The 21,130-nt window shown below is 44.4% G+C and overlaps 6 protein-coding genes across 6 annotated transcripts; 5 read left to right on the forward strand and 1 right to left on the reverse strand.

Annotated features, from left to right (window-relative positions):
* Positions 1–4,002: 4,002 nt before the first annotated feature.
* SERLADRAFT_438538 (uncharacterized protein) lies at positions 4,003–4,587 on the forward strand (the record flags this gene model as incomplete). Its single annotated transcript, XM_007318893.1, has 2 exons — positions 4,003–4,230; positions 4,288–4,587. The coding sequence occupies 2 exons, from the start codon at positions 4,003–4,005 to the stop codon at positions 4,585–4,587; spliced, it is 528 nt and encodes a 175-aa protein (XP_007318955.1).
* Positions 4,588–8,489: 3,902 nt separating this feature from the next.
* Positions 8,490–8,765, forward strand: SERLADRAFT_343515 (uncharacterized protein; the record flags this gene model as incomplete). Its single annotated transcript, XM_007318894.1, has 1 exon — positions 8,490–8,765. A coding segment is annotated over one exon (276 nt), but the record flags the coding sequence as incomplete, so codon positions are not given.
* Positions 8,766–14,331: 5,566 nt separating this feature from the next.
* Positions 14,332–15,367, forward strand: SERLADRAFT_468926 (uncharacterized protein; the record flags this gene model as incomplete). The annotated part of the gene is made up of 4 exons (XM_007318895.1): positions 14,332–15,010; positions 15,073–15,103; positions 15,159–15,270; positions 15,324–15,367. Coding segments are annotated over 4 exons (525 nt in total), but the record flags the coding sequence as incomplete, so codon positions are not given.
* Positions 15,368–15,466: 99 nt separating this feature from the next.
* Positions 15,467–17,041, forward strand: SERLADRAFT_468928 (uncharacterized protein; the record flags this gene model as incomplete). Its single annotated transcript, XM_007318896.1, has 7 exons — positions 15,467–15,574; positions 15,625–15,981; positions 16,040–16,070; positions 16,126–16,237; positions 16,291–16,334; positions 16,389–16,543; positions 16,595–17,041. The coding sequence occupies 7 exons, from the start codon at positions 15,489–15,491 to the stop codon at positions 16,773–16,775; spliced, it is 966 nt and encodes a 321-aa protein (XP_007318958.1).
* Positions 17,042–17,145: 104 nt separating this feature from the next.
* On the forward strand, positions 17,146–18,982 carry SERLADRAFT_468934 (uncharacterized protein; the record flags this gene model as incomplete). Its single annotated transcript, XM_007318897.1, has 5 exons — positions 17,146–17,625; positions 17,686–18,064; positions 18,120–18,255; positions 18,313–18,481; positions 18,556–18,982. The coding sequence occupies 4 exons, from the start codon at positions 18,035–18,037 to the stop codon at positions 18,701–18,703; spliced, it is 483 nt and encodes a 160-aa protein (XP_007318959.1).
* SERLADRAFT_438542 (uncharacterized protein) lies at positions 18,916–20,804 on the reverse strand (the record flags this gene model as incomplete). Its single annotated transcript, XM_007318898.1, has 9 exons — positions 18,916–19,303; positions 19,411–19,476; positions 19,536–19,636; positions 19,689–19,836; positions 19,907–20,004; positions 20,065–20,152; positions 20,206–20,253; positions 20,332–20,554; positions 20,771–20,804. 9 exons carry the CDS (start codon positions 20,802–20,804, stop codon positions 18,916–18,918), a joined length of 1,194 nt encoding a protein of 397 aa, XP_007318960.1.
* Between the last annotated feature and the right edge of the window lie 326 nt (positions 20,805–21,130).

Genomic DNA, 21,130 nt, shown 5'->3' on the forward strand with positions numbered 1-21,130 from the left:
TCAGAACGGAAAGCCAAAGTAGAGTCACAGTCAGTGGGAGGACAGCTCCTCAACATACAGCCAGCTGATGTGGAAAAAGTCCGGATACAGCTAAACAGCCTGTCCATTGGATCAGCTTCTGGAAGGCATCCAACACCTCCGAGGAGTGATTCAACACCTTCAGGAGTGAGTGGGGCAACACACACACAAATGCGTCTACTCCCTGGAGTACCTGCACAGGTTCTCAAAAGAGCAGTCATGCCTGCTGAAGTCCTAGGAGTATGCAAAAGCAGTCGCCAGACCCGTCCTGCAGACAAAAACCGAGATTATCAAAGGACTCTAGATGAGGAACAGTCTCAAAAAGAGCAGCATAACAACTCCATGGAGAAACCTAACACTCCTGAGGTTCATGAAGAAACATCTGATACAGAGGAGACATTCTTTGCTGGAATAGCAAGTACCGGTCCATCTAACACAGACCTTCCAAGGACACTAAAGGAAGCCTTATCACGTCCGGATGGAGAATTATGGAAGTCTGCCTTGGAGGAGGAACTCCTAAGTCTCAATACTAATGCAGTATATGACACTGTTCCACTTCCGAAGGGAGTAAAACCCATCACATCAAAACCTGTGTTCCGGATCAAGTTTGATCAAAACGGAAACATTGAGAGATACAAACTCCGGATTGTTGCACGAGGTTTTACTCAAAGGGAGGGGATTGATTACCAGGAGGTTTTTGCTCCGGTTGCAAACTTAGAGTCAATCCGAATTATTCTAGCCCTGGCAGCAAAGTACGACCTAGAACTTGATCAAATGGACGTATCCACAGCTTATCTCAATGGAGAACTTGAAGAAGAACTGTACATGCTTCCTCCAGGGGGTATTCCTATCCAACCTGGATACTGCTGGAGATTGAAGAAATCCATCTACGGGTTAAAACAAGCTGGTCGTACATGGAACAAAACTTTTGATTGCAAGCTCCAGGAGCTCAGTTTCACAAGACTAAATGCAGAAACATGTCTCTATGTATTCCGGGACAACAAACAAATATGCTTTGTTGTTGTCTATGTAGATGACCTTCTCCTAGGAGCTTCATCCCGAAAATTCATGGATATCACAAAAGCCAAACTCGAATCCATATTCAAAATGCGGGACCTTGGAGAAGCAAAATACATCCTCGGAATAGAAATCCAACGTGATCGTTCAAACAAAACAATATCCCTATTGCAACGCCAATACATTGACACAGTCCTGGAGCGTACTGGAATGAAAAACTGCAAACCAGTATGGACACCAATGGCCCATAGATCAAAACTCCTTGCAAATGCTCCAGGGGAAGATATTGTGCAACACGAGATGCATATTGAAGGGCGTCAAGTGTCATACCTCTCAATTGTAGGCTCCCTCATGTATGCCATGCTTGGAACCCGCCCAGACATTGCCTACGTCGTTGGAATACTAAGCAGACATAGCTCAGCTCCAAGGAGCCATCACTGGGAAGCTGCAAAATGTGTCCTCCGATATCTGAAAGCAACCAGGGACATGGAACTACGATATGATGGCACAGATGTCTCCATGGACATGGATTTCTATGGATATTCAGATGCAGATTGGTCTGGAGACCCAGACACGTCTCGATCAACATCAGGGTTTGTCTTTATCACCATCCGAGGAGCAATTTCCTGGACAAGCAAAAGACAAAGTGTGGTAGCTTTATCCTCCACGGAGTCAGAGTACATTGGATTGAGCAATGCTGGACAACACCTTGCATGGCTTCGGACATTTTTTGAAGAAATTGAACATGCTCAAAATGGACTTACAACATTGCACTGTGACAATCAAGCAGCCATTATTCTTACACAAGATCCACAGCTCCGTGCTCGCACAAAACACATTCAACGGAAATATCATTTTATCCAAGATGACTTAGTATCAAAGGGAGAGGCAGTAATCAGATACGTTCCTACAGGAGATATGGTTGCCGACATTCTCACTAAACCCCTCACTCACAAAAAACACTGGAAATTCTCTAAAGCTATGGGACTACGGTTGCACTTGAGTGGGAGTGACAAAACCGGATAAACCTGGTCTCTGCCAAAGCAGCCATTGTTCTCCATGGAGTTTAGCCACCACTCCATGGAGTCACCATTGTTCTCCTAGGAGTCATTATACTGTAGCGAGTAGCACCTCCGACTATAAGTAGTAGGGGGTTTAGTATAGGAATACCTCAGTCGTTTCTATAGCCTCTCGGGCAGCGGCTGAGGTATGTTACATTAAATTTATTAGAGATCACCTTAAACTAACATCTATTATAGTTTCACTTAGGTAAATAATAAAGTTGTTTCTATAGCCTCTCGGGCAGCGGCTGAGTTTCACTTAGTTTTATTAATAGTAAGCCAGAATGATAGCTAGATCATACCTGATAATATATTGAATATGTTAATCAGCAAACTGTGGTGTGCATCAGCATCCTCTTGCAGAGTGTTAACCAATAATGCAAATACTTACAAGGCATCCTTGGTATTTTCTACCATTTAACTTGTGTCCCGGAGAGGGTTATTGATGTCCTTAGCCATGCTGGTCTGTCTATTAATATGGCATCTATATTAAACCCAGTCAACTGGTTTGATTGGGTAGGAATTTGTCTCTGACTCGCTTTTAATCCAGATGATCCTATCTACTACATTCTAGGTATCTGCCTTTTACTTCAAGTTTCTCTTTACTACTTTGTCCTGGCTTTTGAAGCTTGTTTGTATATCCGGTATGTATCCTTCATTGATAGCAAAATGTACATCTGGGAGAAGTGTCTGATTTTTGTTGTCATTGGTGCCTTTAGGATGATCTGCCCTTCTGCTCATACTGTGGGGATTGACTTATAATAGCTAGACTTGCAGTGTGATTTTAAAGTGATTTTTTTGTAAAATATAATCCCTGATATCATTTGCCTGTCCTTACAGCTTTGAGTCTGGAATTTTTAGTAAAATCATTGTACTACTATCTCATATACTATATAGAAAATATTTACGAAATGATCATGCTCAAGGCAGGCAACATAAAGAGAATATTTTGTAGATAATATTTATAAAATTATCCAAGGATCCACTCTAAATGTTACAATAACACAATTTTTGGACCTTTAAAATTTATTCTCCTCTTCAACTTTCTTTTGTAGTTTTCACACCCTGTGCCATGCGGCACTTTCTATTATTGTTTAAACTCCACTTCTTGCGCTGCGCTGCCTTTTTCTTATTTTTAGATATAAGCATCTCACACAGTGGAGCCGGTCACATGGGCTGTGCCCCATGACATCATCAGCCACTGCCTCCATAAACTGTACAGTACACATGTACAAATGACCTGTAGTAGTATATATACCCCAATATCAAGGAGACTGCTCAGCAAGTCCTCCTGTTGTTTACCCACAACTAACTCGGTCCTATCTAAAGGGTAACCACTCCCCTCACTACCACTATAAGCTTTGTCTGAGTTGTGCGCCAGAGTATCAAAACTTTGGTTGTAACATTAGGACTCGCTGTTCTTACTCTCTCACACTTTGTGCAAACCTGGTCCTCAGGGTTAAGGGGTTATTGTTTTGGAATATCCTGTATAGCAGAAGTGTGTGCTCCTAGCGATGGCCCTGTAGTGCTCAAGGAGAAAGGATAATTATCTACACACAGCCCCCAGTGTCAAGGGGAGTACTTTAGCTCAGCAGTTGGTGTGGAACCAATGTTGATTAGAATTTACATACAAATCTTCTCTTTCTCTTTCCTCTGACCAGGCCGGGCACTTGCCTCCGCCAGTCTGGAGAAGGGTTGACAGCTTAACAAGTGGACCACCCCATGACAACTGTTCGGACCAGGGTTTATTATGTTTATCTTTTATATACATTTTAAATACTATAGTGTGGGTAGTCAGAGATTGAGATTTGATACTCAGCTGGGAAGAGGTTGATCCGCAGATAGCAAGCTGGGACCCCCAGTTGACATGTTGTTGCAACCGGATATGAACAGTCTGCTGCACAACATGTGTGCACAGATTCAGGCATTGATAAATCAGCTCGCCAAGATTCAGGCTGCCCCAGCAGTGGAAGCTACGGTTGAGCGAAAGTTCAACAAGAAAGTTGAGATTGTTGCTGACCCCGGTGCTTTCGAAGGACACAGGGCTCGATTTGCTGAATGGTGGATCAAGCTACAAGTTTGGATCAAGGCAAATTGGGACGCATTTGCCGACAATTTTGAGATAGCAGCTGCTGTGCTATCTTGATTAAAAGGACCTGTGGCGGGTCAATATGCCCAAGTAAGACTGCAGGAGTGCTACACGGCGGGAGTGTGGCCCACCTGGGACGATCTCAAAGTAGAGATTGAAAAATACTTTAAACCGCAAGCTGAGCGTGATTGGGTGCGTCAGCAAATCCGTTTTTTCCAACAAGGAAGCATGAGGACGGATAATTATGTCACCCGGTTCCTGGCTCTCTCTATCCAAGGAGGGCTTGAAAATGAACATGCAGTAGAGCTACTAGAACACAATGTGAACCCCCGCATTGCCAAGCAGATCTATCTGAAAGATACACGGAGTGACAACCTGGCCCTGGCGGCTGAGGAAGTCTGACAGGTCAGTAGAGCCATGGAGCTCTACGCTATGCACCAAGGTGGCGGTGTAGAGTTGACTTAGATGCTGGCATAGTAATCCCTTTATTTCCCAACATATCAATCCAGTTCTATGGCAAACCATGCATCAATACGCAACAGTCCGCAGAGTCCATGTTTGCGGATACATAGAGTCCGCATTTGCAGACATATAGAGTCCGCGTTTGCAGACATATAGGGTCCACACTTTTCGGACTTCGGACCCGTCGGACAAGGAGCTAACTCAGCACTCTATGCACGTGCAAGACTCCACATGGACTCCAGAGCATTACGACTGTCCACGGATCAACTACCCCTTTCCTTGTATGGAATATAGGAGTTGTCCCTCATGGTATGGAACTGTCTGGACGTCTGACTAGCAGGATATGACCCGCTTTTTCTTACATTTTCATATGGACACTTTCTAATGTTTATCCTTCATTTCTCCCATTGATTCTCATATGTTTTACACTATTTTTGCTATTTCCTTTTTGGTACTGCTATAAAACTGTACTTCCAAAAGGAAGGAATACTATCTTTTGATCCCCCATATACTCAGAATTTGTCTGAATAAGTCGCCATAGTCGCTTCAGAATCATTGTAGACGTCCCACAGCCATATTACCAAAATTTCCAACAAAGTGCCGAGCTTGTTGTGACGCCCTGCTCGTATAGACCCAAAATGCGGACTCTCAGGAGTCATTCCAGTGTCGTATCCTCCATTCTATATTCACCCTCAGCTCATATTAAGCAAGATCACAACTTGCTGTGACGTATCCACTCCGTTTAGGCTTTAAAGTGCGGACTCTGCGAACTGACCTGCCAACCTGCAGACTTATTTGCAAACCTGCGGACCTGCAGACTCACCTGCGGACCCACTCTATTGTAGTCTTCAGCACTTTCTTCTGAATCCCTTGGTTGATCCCTGTGGGTTGAACAATGCATAGGTGTTTGGACATAAGGACTATACTCAGTTCTCTCCCAGACGCCTTTAGCAACTTACAGCGGGACCACCACCAAAAACAACCAATCCCAGAGGCACCCTGGGTCATCAAACCATCATAATCATTCTCACAGGTTCAAGCTGTTTGGGCTGCAGCCAGGGCAGGGAGCCCCTATGGATATCAGTGCGGTCCAGGGAGGACAAATGCGCAGATTCAAAGAGAACTGCTATAATTGCGGCCAAGAGGGACACATATCCCGAGATTGCAGAAAGGCCGCCAGGCATGCCAATTAGAAACTGAAAAGACGGTGTCATGCACCAAAGTTGATTGGTAGCATGGACAGGTGTCAATAATGAAGCGAATATTCAAAAAGACTCGCCTTTGCGCCACACAGGCACAGTGCCACGTGGAATAGTAATTAATATTGCCTTTTTTGAACTTGTGGCTGATCAGCACCACCTCTATTAGGCAATCCAGTCACGCTCACCTTTGCTTTTCCATTCGGTACTTTCCGCATTTCGGCATTTCGGCAAATTTTCGCATTGCCACTGGCTACACATTGCATTGCGCCCTCGTTTTTGTCGTTTCCTTCACTTCCCTTCCTTTGCCTAGCCCCACCATGGGTCCCTTACTCTCGTTTTTATTCTCACCCGACAGTCGTTTCTGGATCCCCATTTTAGTTCACCTCCTTGTCACCTCCAGCCTCCTCCTCCTCATCTTCTTTGCTCCCCCACCATTTCTGATGTCACCACTTCCTATCCGCTTCCGTCGCCCATCCGTCGACTACCACGTGCCACTGCTGATATTAGCAAAGCCCCGGTGGCCGGTTCAAATAGGGCAACAGGTCCATCTTTAAGACATTGATCTACCATCGTATACTATCAAAACATTGGTCGCTCGTCTTGCCTGGTTGGAGCGTGGGTGGGTAGTTTTTGAGCTGGAGAAGGTTCATCCCCTTGCGTCGCCCATGTTCATCGCTGTCCCATTCACTTGGGTACACTTATCTTTTGTCCATTGTCTTCGCTACAGCTACACCTACCACACGCTGCCTGGGACTCACTTGTTCCAAATTGGAACTACTCCTCTCCCTCCCTCGTTTAATCAGGTGGTCCAACACAACCAGTCCATTGGTAAGGCCATGGAACTGTCGGATTTGGACTAGGTGGTGGACCGGTGGCTCCAGTTTCTTTTTTTTCAGCAGAACATTCATTTACAGTGCAATTATTTTTGATTTTTGAATCATTTTTATGGACACATATTTTTTAGAATGCCTGACTGACAATAAAAGAACTGTGTTGATACTGATAGTGTTTTGCCTTGCCTTTTTTTTACTGCATCTTCCCATGACATCATGATTTTCCTGCTCTTTTTTTGCTATTGGACTTTACTTTATGGCTGTACAAACCTGTGACATTACTCACAGCATTCATTGTTCTATTCCTTTCTTTTCCTTTTTTGACAATCTTATCCTGTACTACCTACGCAGGATTCATCAGCGTACATTCCTTCCTTCATGTTCTTTCTCATTCTTTTGCACAGCTATACTGTGCATAGCCTACTTTTCTTTCACTATATAAACCCCTGTATTTTACCTTGTAAAAAAAAAAAACAAGAACTCCAATCCAGACTTCTTCTCTAATCTCAAGTTCACTACTCTCTGCTACTTGTGATCCAGTGTGGTCACAACACTTCCCACTGCTACCACTGTTAATTGCTGTCATCGTCACTTCCCACTTTTGAAGTCATTGTTATCCATTTCGATTAGAGTCCTTCTGAGCACTACAGTTTGTGCGTCAGGAGCCTGCTATCACTGGGAACCTCGTCACCTCGTCATCCTCATCGTTCTCAAACCTACCTTGTGCTACAATTAGCAAGGTAGTGCTCATCTATACTCGTCACTAAGCCCCTATCTTCTATAAATTCAACTATCCCTCCTCCTCAAAACCCACACTCATACACCTCTGGGTTTTACTTTGAAGGATCTTTATACGTACCACCCCACAAACAACCAGACCACTCCACTGTTCTAGGAGGCAAAGCCCATAAACAAGTTCCGTGGAATCTGGGAGGATTGTGTGTTAATTTGTTTTTGTGTGTGGTTTTCTAACAGCAGTTCTCATCATCGACAACAGATGATCAGCTCAATACTCTGGCCGGTCGTTTGTACAACAAAATCCGGGCTTTCTTCTATGACCAGCAGGTCAACAAAATGAAAGCTCAGGGAAAGGAGTTCAGAGCTTAGGTCACTTGGGTGCCTTTGCTCCTTGAAACAATGAAGTAAACCACAACAAAGTGGCCCCTGCTCCGGGGTGTTGCACGAGCAATAAAGGAAATACGGGGGTGGCCCCCCAATTCATAAATAAATTTCTCAACTTGTTATCAGAAGTATGTACTTGTATGCAAAACTGTAAATGTAATATTTATGATACTACCGCTGCACCAGTGTCTCCCTTGGAGCGTGGCCCCGGTGAGACAAACACTGTTAGAATATACTCTGACATACCAATACCCCATAGGATAATACCTCTGATTTGTAAGCCAGCCCAGTATGCAGCAGCTATTCTGTGTAAGACGTCCGTGGTTGCATGTCATGTTTAAGATCCTACATTGTATAACCTTGGCCATATAGCTCAATTGGTAGAGCAGCTGGCATGTATCCAGAAGGTTCCAGGTTCAATCCCTGGCCTTGTCATTATCCAATTTTATCAAACACTAGGGTGCTTGATTCTGGTAAAAATAAAAATAAAAATCTAGAAAATCATAAAGTAGAAAAACATGTTTCTCTTCATATTTCTCCTTTTTCTTCGGAGCCACTTTCCACAGAAATCCCAAGGCATGTGTTGATGCACACATATTTATTCCAAAAGGAGATCTGTTTAGATGTTGGTGTGGAAAACCTCGCCCGAGGCATAGTACACCCAACCAGCACACTGCTTGATTAAGGTGCTAACGGAATATTTATAGATCAGGTCTTGGCGGAGCAAATTGGACTCCCCCTTGTAAAATTAGATGTATCTATTCCTGACTATAACATTGACAGTACGGTTAATGTGGGTGGCTGCATTACACACAAATGTTTTTTTGTTGTCGAGTACCAAGGTCACAGAGTCACCGCCGAAGCTACCCAACTATGGAAGATTAATTTAATCTTAGGCTGGACCTGGCTATTTAAACACAATCCTGAGATCAACTGGCAGACAGGAGTTGTCACATTGTCACGTTGCCCTCAGGAGTGTGATGACTTGGGTAAGTCGAGTCATGTTTATCAAACTGAGCTTGATGAAAGGTTAAACACTGGTCACATTTATGCCAAGCTTGGATCTTTAGATAAGATTGACAATGACAATGATGAAGTAAAACCTGAGGAAGAGATTAAGAGGCTGGTACCTCCAGAGTACCATGACTTCTGGAAAGTCTTTTCAAAACATAAATCAGAGCGCTTCCCAGAGGCTAAGCCTTGGGACCATGCTATAGATTTGAAGGATACGTTCAAACCAAGAAAAGGACACATGATTCCCCTCTCTGCTCCAGAAAGAGATGAGGTTTCAAGTTTCATAGATGAACAGCTTAGGAAGGGTTACATCAGATCTTCCAAAAGCCCTATGACATCCCCGGTGTTCTTCATTCCTAAAAAGGATGGTAAGAAGCGTATGATTATGGACTATCGTTACTTGAATGAGTACACGGTTAAAAATACATATCCGCTGCCTTTGATCAGTCAGCTAGTAGACAAGTTGGCTGGTGCCAAGATCTTAATGAAAATGGATCTCAGGTGGGGGTACAATAATGTACAAATCAAAGAAGAAGATGCTTGGAAGGCCGTGTTCACGTGCCACCGAGGATTCTTCAAACCCCTTGTTATGTTCTTTGGGTTGACCAATTCACCGGCAACCTTCCAGAGCATGATGAATAAAATCTTTGTGGATATGGAAAACTGTGTCGTCATTTACATTGACAATTTGTTGATATTTACGAAGTCAGATAATGAGGCTGAGCATGACAGGATTGTGCAAGAAGTCCTTCGACACTTACAGGAACAGGACCTATTCGTCAAACCTGAAAAATGTAACTTTAAAGTAAAGGAAGTAGACTTCCTCAGTATGATAAATGGCCAGAACAGAATCAGGATGGATCCTGAGAAAGTTCAAGCTATTTTGGATTGGCCTGAACCTACTTGCGTCAAAGGAGGGCCTTCCTTGGCTTAGACAATTTCTACCAAAGGTTTGTTGAAAACCTCGCAAAGATAACAAGACCATTAAACAATCTCGCTAAAAAGGGCATTGTCTGGCACTGGGTTGTCAAAGGACAAGAAGCTTGTGATAAGCTTAAACAGGTGTTTACAACGGCGCCCATATTAGCATTTCCAAAATTAGACAAAGAGTTCCGGCTAGAAACTGACTCTTCTGATTTTGCTACTGGGGCTGTTTTATTAATTAAATGCCCTGACAATCTTTGGAGGCCTTGTGCCTATTTATTGCATAGTTTGTCACCTACAGAGTGCAACTATCAATTCTATGATAAGAAGATGCTAACCATCATTAGAGCTTCAGAGCACTGACGGCACTACTTAGAAGGTGCTAGGCACCAGTTTAACATCTGGACCAATCATAAGAATCTGGAGTATTTTATGACGACCCAAGACTTGAACCAAAGACAGGCCCACTATGCGGTGTACTTGTCAGGGTTTAATTATAAGTTAATTCATAAGCCTGGAACGTCTATGGGGAAAGCGGACACTTTATCTAGAAGAGGGGATCATGCCAACAGCATCAAAGATGACAACAAAGGTGTCACCCTGATAGATCAATCTAGGGTTGCTAATGTTTGAACCGGGCAGGACTCTGATCTTCTGGAAGTCTTAAGAAAGACATCTCCTCAGAAGAGAAGGTGTGCCTTGATGGCAATGAACATTATTTATGGGAAGACTGGCTCTTTCATTACAAAGACAAAATCTATGTGCTTGAGTCTGCAAGGATCAAAGCAATAGATAGACATGACAACACTCCAGTGGCTGGGCACCCTGGGTGGCAATGAACAATGGAGTTGATCTACAGAAATTATATATGGCCTGGCATGGTCAAAGACGTACAGGAATATATAAAATCCTGTCTAAGATGTGCCATGGCAAAGAACTCGCATCAACCCCCGGCCGGTAAACTTATGCCAAATCCGATACCAACTGGTCACTGGCAGGACATATTGGTTGATTTCATAACGGATCTACCTGAATCAAATGGGTATGATTCAGTAATGGTGGTAGTAGATTGCTTCTCCAAAGAAGTGGTGTTCATTCCCACCAACAAAACTGTTACTGCTGCTGGTACAGCAGATTTATTTAAAGATTCTGTATGGTCTACCCACAGATTACCAGAAATGGTTATCTCCAATAGGGGTCCCCAATTTCAATTATACTACTTATGATGTCCACAGAGTACAAGACATCATCAATCCCCGAACCTCGCATTGCAATGTCATGTTATTGTCTCCTTGTGATGATACTGGCACCCAGTCTCATCCATTCTGCTATGTCCGTGTACTGGGAATCTATCATGCTAATATTGTATATGTTGATTTCAGAACCACTGACTATCAATCACGCCGAGTAGCATTTTTATTTGTAAGGTGGTACAAACCTGTGTGTTACAATAACACAATTTTTGTGCCTTTAAATTTTATTCTCCTCTTCAACTTTCTTTTGTAGTTTTCACACCCTGTGCCATGCGGCACTTTCTATTATTGTTCAAACTCCACTTCTCGCGCTGCACTGCCTTTTTCTATTTTTAGATACAAGTATCTCATGCAGTGGAGCTGGTCACACGGGCTGTGCCCCATGATATCATCAGCCACTGCCTCCATAAACTGTACAGTACACATGTACAAACAATCTGTAGTAGTATATATACCCCAATAGATCAAGGAGACTCCTCAGTGAGTCCTCCTGTTGTTTACCCACAACTAACTCGGTCCTATCCTAAGGGTAACCACTCCCCTCACTACCTTTATAGCTTTGTCTGAGTTGTGCGCCAGAGTATCAAAACTTTGGTTGTTACATTGTGCATCCAGCATCCAATGGTTGGGCTACTTCTCAGATAAAGACTCAGACAACAACTTGGACACTGATGATGAAACCTTAATAGCAATGAACCAAATATATGCGGTGGACGATGATGGTGCTTTTGTTTGGGACTAAGTAGTACTCCAAGTCCGAGACTTGTCTATGATATCAGTGTTACCATACTAAATTAGATTTTGTTGGCCATCAATGCTACCTCTAGTTTCTACTTCTACTTTATAAGAGCCTCTGATGAATATATCACTAGTTAGATGTTTACAATGTACTCAACACCTTGCTAAGACCTAGTACACCAGCTGCTAACAAATAATAAGGTCATATCTACACCAGACATGAATGCTGTATAGGCTACCTTTATTCCCAGCTGTTAAAACACATATTATCAATTACCAGGTTAATATTGGCACAATTCTGCCATATTTCAAAGGTATAGTATACTCAGCATCGTGATAAGTCCAGATAATAGCTTATAGGCTGTTATTCCAGCATGGCATGTTGGTGACTGATTATCAACTCCGCCTGGGTATAGCGGGTTCTCCCCAGTTTCCTGATGAATTACCACTACCTGATGATTATCAATATAATTGCACCACTACTTTCCCATTACTCTACACAATTTCTTGCACTAATATGGCAGTATAGCTTGGAATAGCGTGATTAGCTCAATCACAGTGCTCAGTCTGAACTGACAAGTCAACCTGGTGAGCCCAATCATCAGACTCTGGAACTTCATAGTGATCAGCTGGGTCAGCCGGGTCATGATGGCATATTCACCCATCTCAGTTGTTACTTTTATCATTCTGACAGGTCTCTGATCTGACCTGTCCGCAGTGTTTTGTATTCAATCTGCTGTTTAAATTTCTGACAACCTTATCAGGCCAAATTCGGACGAATCAGGAAAAATGGATTTTTGCGACAAACCTGTAGGTAGGATTATAACTCAGATCAACGCTCCGCGACCCCGCGATAGACATAGTCGCACCTGGTCACGAGCCACGAAAACTTGAAATCGGTTATAATGGTCGCAGGGAAGGTCTGGCTGGAAAACAGTAACACATTGCAAGGATGCTCAGATATTGATGGTGGAACTAATTATTAAAGTTTTGTCTCTTAACTCACAAAGCATTTCAAGTTGCCAGCTCGTATTACACTGAGTTACACAATTACGAGAAGGAGCTTTTTTGCTGTTGGCAGCTGGATGATGGGTACATAAAAACAGTCCCTCCTGTATTTGAAGCTCTCCTGTCAGCCAGGGAAGGAATTGGCTCGCTTGAACAGGCATGGTATGTCAAGTGGCAGCATGTATGGTGTACCGTTATCTGACTTGATTGCAGGCATTTCTTCCTGTGATTCTCATCATAATAATGTCGCCGCCAAGCGTCAACACGTTATAGCCATATGGATATGACATCCCCCCGCTTTCCGGTTCAAGCTGTTTTTGCGTATTTGGGTATTCGCTTATATATGGGCAAGCAAATGGGAAGGTAAGTATTATACATTCGTCCCATAGACGCTACCGGTGTGTGCCATGACTCAGAGCTGCGGCGATCTACTCTTAGCTAACAAGAGGTTTCTTCTGATCTTCATCACGAAAGAACTCGTACTGAATTCCTAGTTGTTTCCTATATCAGCTAAACATTATACGTTCCAATGGCAGAAGGTCTTTACTTCACGAGAGCATCGGTGATACATAGGTCGGGACCATTCAAACTAGACATTTGCACTGTGTCAATTACCGGAGACAACCAGCGCCAGGAACACGCCTTCAACCACGGACCCTCATAAGGGAATCCAAAATTCAAACAGATCTGGAAGGTGGTACAGCGGCTTTTCGAAACACAGTACTAGTGCTAATACTGTCCGTTTCCTTGCCAAGTTTGGTGAAATCTTCATCTTCTGCCTTCTGAACATTTGACTAGTGGACGAAGCAAGAAGGACATGGCAATAATAACTACAACAATGAAATATTCGGAACTTGTCTAGACCTTGATGCCGTGTTCTGTGTGCATGGTCTGTGTCTGAGGAACGACAGCTGGCTTGTTCCTCAGACAGCTGGCGCTCATGTCGAAACAGGTATTTAAGGACGAGACTCTGAAGGGGTGCACCATTATCCTATACTCATTCATTCGCATCGAGCTCTGCACGCCCATCTACCAGCCATGGCTCAACCCAAGGAGTCTCTCGTCGTATTGCCCCCACCCTTTGTCGTTGTCAACGGCGTGGACAGCGTCCGCAGGATAGATGCGTTTTCTCGATCTCCCTCTGTTAATATCAAACCTGGCTTGATCTATCGTGGTGCCGACCCCATAAATATCACAGATATAGGAAAAGCAGAACTCGCTACACTCGGAGTCAACACTATCATTGATATACGCTTACCCGATGACTCTGAAGCATCAACCTATTCAGAGATTGCTGACATGTGAGCATCTTCTGCATGTTTTCTATATTGACGCATAATAAACCGCCCGTTTGCATTAGGCTTGAGGTCTATCAAAAACAACCGATACAAGTAAGTTCTTTCTAGTCAAGCAGAAAGCCAGTGTACTCACGAATAATTGTGGTAGGCTTTCATCACTGCATATGCGAATATACTGCAAACAAATGGAGAGGGCTTCAAACTTTTCTTCATGCATCTCAGGGACAAGCCCAACGAGCCAGTCCTAGTCCATTGCTCGGGTGAGTCGCGTACAATCGCTGGCAACTAATCAAACTATAGGTATTAACTTTGGATTCAGCTGGAAAGGACAGGACAGGAGTAGTGATAGCTCTGCTATTAATGGTACGGTATTTTTTTCTCTCTGTATGCCATAAGTTGATATATCCCGACTTTAGATTCTGGGCGTCCGCGATGAAGTCATCATTGAAGATTATGCTCTGTCGACTATTGGCTTGAAATCTGCAATGCCAAAGTTGGTGGCACAGTTTGAAGCTAATAATCAGGCATATAAGGACAATCCTATAGGGTTGAAGAACTTCCTTGGTGCATTGTGAGTTTGCATTGACCATAACTCAGGCTGGTTTGCTTATTAACCGCTCAAGCCCTGAGACCATGGTTGCGACACTGATGATGGTGCGAGAAATATTTGGCGGAGCAGAGAATTATTGCAAGAAGTATATGCAACTGGAAAGCGCGGACATCAACAAAATTCGCGAGAATGTGCTCTCGCCGTTCGTTTTCATCGAGGGCGTGGACAACGTCCGCAGCATAGACGCTTTTGCTGGATCTTCCTCTGTCAATATCAAATCAGGCTTGATCTATCGCGGTGCCGACACCATAGGGATGACAGATATTGGGAAAGCAGAGCTTGATAAACGCGGAGTCGACACTATCATCGATGTTCGCTTACCTGATGACTCTGAAACAACTGATTCGACGATTGCTGAGATGTGGGTTTTTTTTTTGGCTATGTTTATGTATTGACATATAACCATTCGACTGTTTGCATTAGGCTTGAGGTCTACGAAAAGCACCCACTACAAGTAAGTTCTTTCTAGTCAAGCAGAGAGTAAATATGCTAACCAATAGCTGTGGTAGGCTTTTGTCCAAACATACGCCGAGACACTGCAAACAAATGGAGAGGGCTTCAAACGTTTATTCACTCACCTTAGGGACAATCCTAACAAGCCGGTTCTAGTCCACTGTTCTGGTGAATCACTTCCAACCATCCAATTGAAACCTTGTCATTGACTTTGAATTCAGCTGGAAAGGACCGGACAGGGTTAGCAATTGCTCTGCTTCTAATGGTACAGATACCTTCTTTCCCACTCTATGCAATTTCACACTTGCCATTTTTAGATCCTCGGTGTCCACGACAATAACGTAATTGAAGATTATGCTCTGTCAGGCATTGGCTTAGGGTCTGCGATGCCGAGCATGATGGCAGGGTTTGAAGATCGTAACCAGGCGTATAAAGACAATCCCGAAGGATTGAAGAATTTCCTTGGTGCATTGTGAGTTGGCTTTGACCGTTAATCGGACTGTTGCTTATCATCCGGTCAAGTCCTGAGACCATGGCTGCGACATTGGTGTTAATAAGGGAGGTATTTGGCGGAGCAGAGAACTATTGCAAGGAGTATATGGGGTTAGAAATTGCAGATATAGACAAAATTCGGCAGAACGTGCTTCAGCCTTTGCCTCCTCCGTTTGTTTTCATCGACGGCGTAGACAATGTCCGCACTGTGGATGTCTCTGCGAGGTCTCCATTTGTCAAGGTCAAGCCAGGCATCATTTATCGGGGCGCCGATACCGTAGGGATAACGCAATATGGGAAAGGACAACTTTTCGAACGTCGAATTGAAACCATCGTTGATGTGCGCTTAGAGGATGGCTCTGATGATGGTTCGGATGTTGCTGAGACGTGAGTCTGTTCAGTATATTTCTGCATTGGCGTATAACTAACCGACTGTTCGCATTAGACTTGAGGTCTACGAAAAGCACCCACTACAAGTAAGTTCGTTTTAGTCAAGCAAAGAGTCAATATGCTAACAGATAGCTGTGGTAGGCTTTTATCCAAGCATACGCCGAGACACTGCATACAAATGGAGAGGGCTTCAAACGTTTCTTTACTTATCTTAGGGACAATCCCGACAAGCCGGTTTTAGTCCATTGCTCTGGTGAGTCGTTTCCAACTATCCAATCTAAACCTTGTCATTGACTTTGAATTCAGCTGGAAAGGACCGGACAGGAATAGCAATTGCTCTACTTCTAATGGTACGAAAAGCTCTCTCATAGAGTGTGCGATAGACTTACCCTCCCCAATTTTAGGTTTTGGGTATTCAGTATGACGACATCATTGCAGATTATGCATTGTCGGGCGTTGGCTTACAGTCTGCAATGCCGAGGTTGATAGAGGAGTTTGAAGCACGTGACGTAGCATATCAGAACAATCCTAAAGGGTTAACGAATTTCCTTAGTGCACCGTGAGTCTGTCATCATTTTAGCCTGGCTATTGTACTCACTATTCCTTCCAGTCCTGAGGCAATGGCTGCGACACTGGTGTTGATAAGAGAAAAGTTTGGTGGAGCAGAGAATTACTGCAAGGAGTATATGCAGTTAGGAAGCAAGGACATGGAGAAAATTCGCCAGAACTTGTGCTTGAAAGTGCCTCAACCTCGACCGACGAAGTTTAGTCGCAGCCATAACGCGATGTAACTGCTATTGCAGCACCGTAACCGCTTGAAACGTACCGGATCTTCTCTCAGCTTCATTATTCACCATATTCATATCATTTCTTGAATATTGTCTCTCACCATGTGACTGACCACCACACTCCTTTCGACAAACTCAAGCGCACCATTCATTTGTTATTATTTTCCTTCATATTCTTCATATTTGCTAGTTATCGTTGTCAGTAGGCTGAGAAAGCTATCGTTTGATATAGACACCCATAATAGATATTTATACCAGTTGACCCTCGTGACCCTGACCATGGGCCACTCTTATGTTCAGCAGCAATTGCACCTTACATCTGTGGCGTCAGTTGCCACAATAAATAATCGTCGAATAAGTCCTCACGAGACTTGACGCGGACGACGACAATCATAATCCATGCATAGTCCATGCATATTCTCTTGCGTTACATAAAACTAGCAACGAATTCTATACCCACGGAACACTCTGTAGTGTTCGGTTTGACTATCTACCCATTGATATTGTTGGGCTACTACGTGCCGCAAAGTAGGATGTAACTCGGACAAGGGCGGTCCCGCTTACAATCTACGAAACACGATATCACAGCGAGTCTACATCATCGACGCAAGTGGTATCTAGTTATTTGTTCAGGAAAACAAGCGAATGCAAGGAGCAGAGAGTAATATGGCAGATATTAATAGAAGACGACTACCAAACAGGTGTCTTTCTGATTTCTGCACTGGTTGAAATGTATCAGCACATTTCCGGCCGATCAATACTCGGAGCTGTGCAAATACTGGGATTGAAGGTAAACATATGTCGGTGCCGCGTCTATGGCATCTATGGCAAGATTAGGAAGAACGTAATGATGGTGAGTCACCTCTCGGTTGTCGTCCACGCCCCCCTCTCTAACCCAGTAGAGCTGCGGTAGCTTATGGCAAGTGACCTATATCTGTCGAGCTATCACTTGGAACAACATCGACACTGCTAATTCAGTATCAGTCAGTGGAAGCCGGGATCCATATCAATCATATGCAAAGATATCAATGACCCATCTACGCACATGCTTCATTCAAGGCTTCCGTCCATTCATAATGTTCAAATTCATATTCAGCGCCGCAACTTATTCCCGGCATCTTCAATAAAATCTTCCGCATTGATCATCATGATTACGATTTGGGGTTAGAATAGGGGTGAGGTGTACAGCCGAAGATACGCAGTGCCCCTAGCGTTAGATCCCGGGTGGCGGTGTTGTAGTCTGGGTGTCGTCGTCGTTTATAATGACTCTTCCCGAACAGCATGTTTATAATGTCAGCACGCTCTCCCTCCTCCGCAGTCTGTTTCTCTGTCTGAAAGTCGTGCTAGCCTTTCTTTCGTCCCACCGAGCTGCCCGCTATGAAGTTCGCGTTCTTCCGTCGGAAAAAGAGTGACAAAGAAACCTCTTGGGAGGTAGTCGGTTGTATAGCCATCGATCCCGTGCCCGTGTACGACGACGACGACGGTAAGTGCTTCGCTTGCCTACCTTCGCCGTAATCAACTCATCACCAAATACACGCAGACCTCGACATCAGTTATGTCAGGGAGATGGACACGTGTGGGACATACGTCTTCGACAATCTGAAGCACTTCCCCAGTAAAGCCCAGCTTGCTAATGCAGTGCTCTTCGCTCAGCAGCAGCTCTTGCACGAGGTGGCGAGAGGGAACTATCATGTTCTGCTTCTCGAAGGGTGAGTACTTTTCTTTCCCTCTGTCATCACCCCTATCTCATGTTCATGGCATTCGTTAACCATACTGTATCCAGCTGGCAGCTTACACTCTTTAGGAGAGGCAAGCGGCACCGTATAAAAGTCGAGTATACGGGCCGCCCGGCTCACCTATCAGGAAAGATACCGCCTCTCCGCCCTCCACCTTTTATGGCTGTCCTCAAGGGGCAGCATCTCTTCTCCTAGATTATCTCAGTAGATCTGGTCGTCTTGGTGTATCATTTACTTTTTGCGAGATCCGCGAGTGAGGCCCACTACATCGTGTATTTCTACCATAATCGTCCTGCTGCATTCGTGTACAGCTACAACATCAACTTATTCATCGCTGCTCAATCATATCAAGCAATATTGTTTTTGTTTGAGACTCACCTGATCGCAAGCTTTATAGACTCATGATCTCACCCGCTCCACAGATGCAAAACGTGATCGTAAAACGAACAGCTAGCAATCAAACTCTCGCTTTCCCCACTCTCGTTCCCACGTCCAACTGCAGCATCATCAAAACACCAATCCACACCATACGCCAAACTCTCATGCTCATCAAACCTCTTCACTACCTCCCATCCTTCTCCTCCTTTTACAAATTCTTCTTCTTTCACAATGCCTACAAGGTCCATGCTAAATCGAACGATCTTGAACCCGTCATGCATACATGCCACTAACAAATCATCCTTCCGCCTTGGAGATGGGTGCCACTTCACGCGCCAAGCACCACCGCCCACATCCGCTTCTACAACCGGCACGAGTGGCTTACGGACGTCGAACAGGCGTACCGTGTTATCGTAGCTAGTCGATTCACATACATCAGACAAACAATACAACGCCATAGATGAATGAGCGGCAACAGATAGGAGTGGGTTTGTTGAGGAGAAAATGAGGACGAGACTGCGCACCTGCCTACAGCTACGAGGTGCTCAACGTGTGGATGGGACTGGATAGTCGTAATTCCGGCGTCGAAACTAGGGTATTCTTCGAATTGAGCAATCCCTAAAAGGGTTTGAATGAATGTGGGACGTACCGTTTATTGACAAACGTGGGCCTATCAAAGCCCTGCCGCACGTCCCATCCTTTCATTTTCAAATCGTCTCCACCTACAAGTCCAATAAAATGAGTAGAAGCCTCATCACACGCGAGAATAAGAGGCTATATACGACTTGCCAGAGTATATAACGTTGGTATTCCAATAATCCCATGCTGCGATCCAAGGCTCGTAGTCATGTGCATGCCATGAGTCGCTCATGGCCATTGTAGACTCGGCAGGGCGTAAGATGCAGAGAGAGCCATTGGATAGGGATACGACTAACGAGCTGATATCGCTGCTGGAAAACGCAAAATAAAAGGGGGGCACGTATTTTAGCCTGAATGGGCTGTGAGTGTAAATAGACGTACGTTGTAGCATAACGGCGGTTCGACCAATCAAGTGAGAGGCACAGAACGTCTTCCGCGTCTGGTACGCATGGTATGCGAACGGTCTGCGAGAGTCTTCGCTGTCAAAAAGCAGTTGGCATATTTCTTTTTGGGCATCGAGAACCAGATAGTGCTCTTACCTCGTCGGCTCGCCATTCATGCAGTGTGATATTCCCTTCTGCATCTGCGATACCAAGAAGTGGGCTAGCTCCCGCAGGTCTATGACACCTATCTATCATTCGTCAACTCGACAGGTACACTACCAAACGGAGTGCATTCACCACTTCATATCGAGCACAGCTGGAAGTGAAAATTCTTGAATTTGTTGGCTGCAAAAATACATGAACGACGGTAAATAGAAGGTAAGTTTGGATGCGAAAATAAAGACTAGAAAAGAGGGAACGCACAACTCCTTGCCATCGCGCGAAATCACTTCAAATACTAGACATTTTCCGCGTCTGATCTGTTTACGCTTTACTTGTTCCACATCGTTAGACTCTAGTACTTCTTCTGTAGACTTTAATATTGCGGATGGATCTGGCTCAGGCTGTTCTAACTTGTAAGTCCCGCATACGAAAATGTCACGGGCATCATCGTTTGGGCAGAACTCGATGGAATCAGCGGGGTAGACTGTGTCGAACGGTGCCATAGTTATAAGCTATATGCGCCAATCCTTGTGCTCGATGTCGACCACGATGTCCAAGCTGTGACTAGTGACTGTCAGTGTCCAGAACCGTGGTGGGCGCGCTGATCTGATAAGTTACCAAGTACCACGATGGCGGTGTGTGGGACTGATGTTCGGCTAATGCCGTGAACGCTGCGCTGCAGTCACAGTTTACTACTTACCCTTGTTCACGTCTTTTATCTTCATATCCAGCATATTCAGTAGCCAGCACTCGCTAGCTATCGTCCCTCATTTTTAATATCTAGGAAACCAACGTTTGACATTTGACAATGGCAGAGTTTATCCAGGGACTCGACCCTTCGAAACTGGTTCTCGTTCAGACCGTTCGTGCCTGCGTTTTTCGAACATTTCACCAGTAACTCTAACATGGGAGTGAATGTTTCACAGGTGTTGTCTTTCGCCATCAGCCCATTTGCAGCTCCAGTATATAACCTGCCTATATTTCTCTTCGGCATGTATGCCCAAGAAAGCGCCGAGGCAGTCCAGTCTTTAAAAACAGTGTGTTCCCAAAAAGTTTCTAA

This window comes from Serpula lacrymans (genome assembly GCF_000218685.1).
Source record: "Serpula lacrymans var. lacrymans S7.9 unplaced genomic scaffold SERLAscaffold_7, whole genome shotgun sequence".
NCBI classification, from domain to species: domain Eukaryota; kingdom Fungi; phylum Basidiomycota; class Agaricomycetes; order Boletales; family Serpulaceae; genus Serpula; species Serpula lacrymans.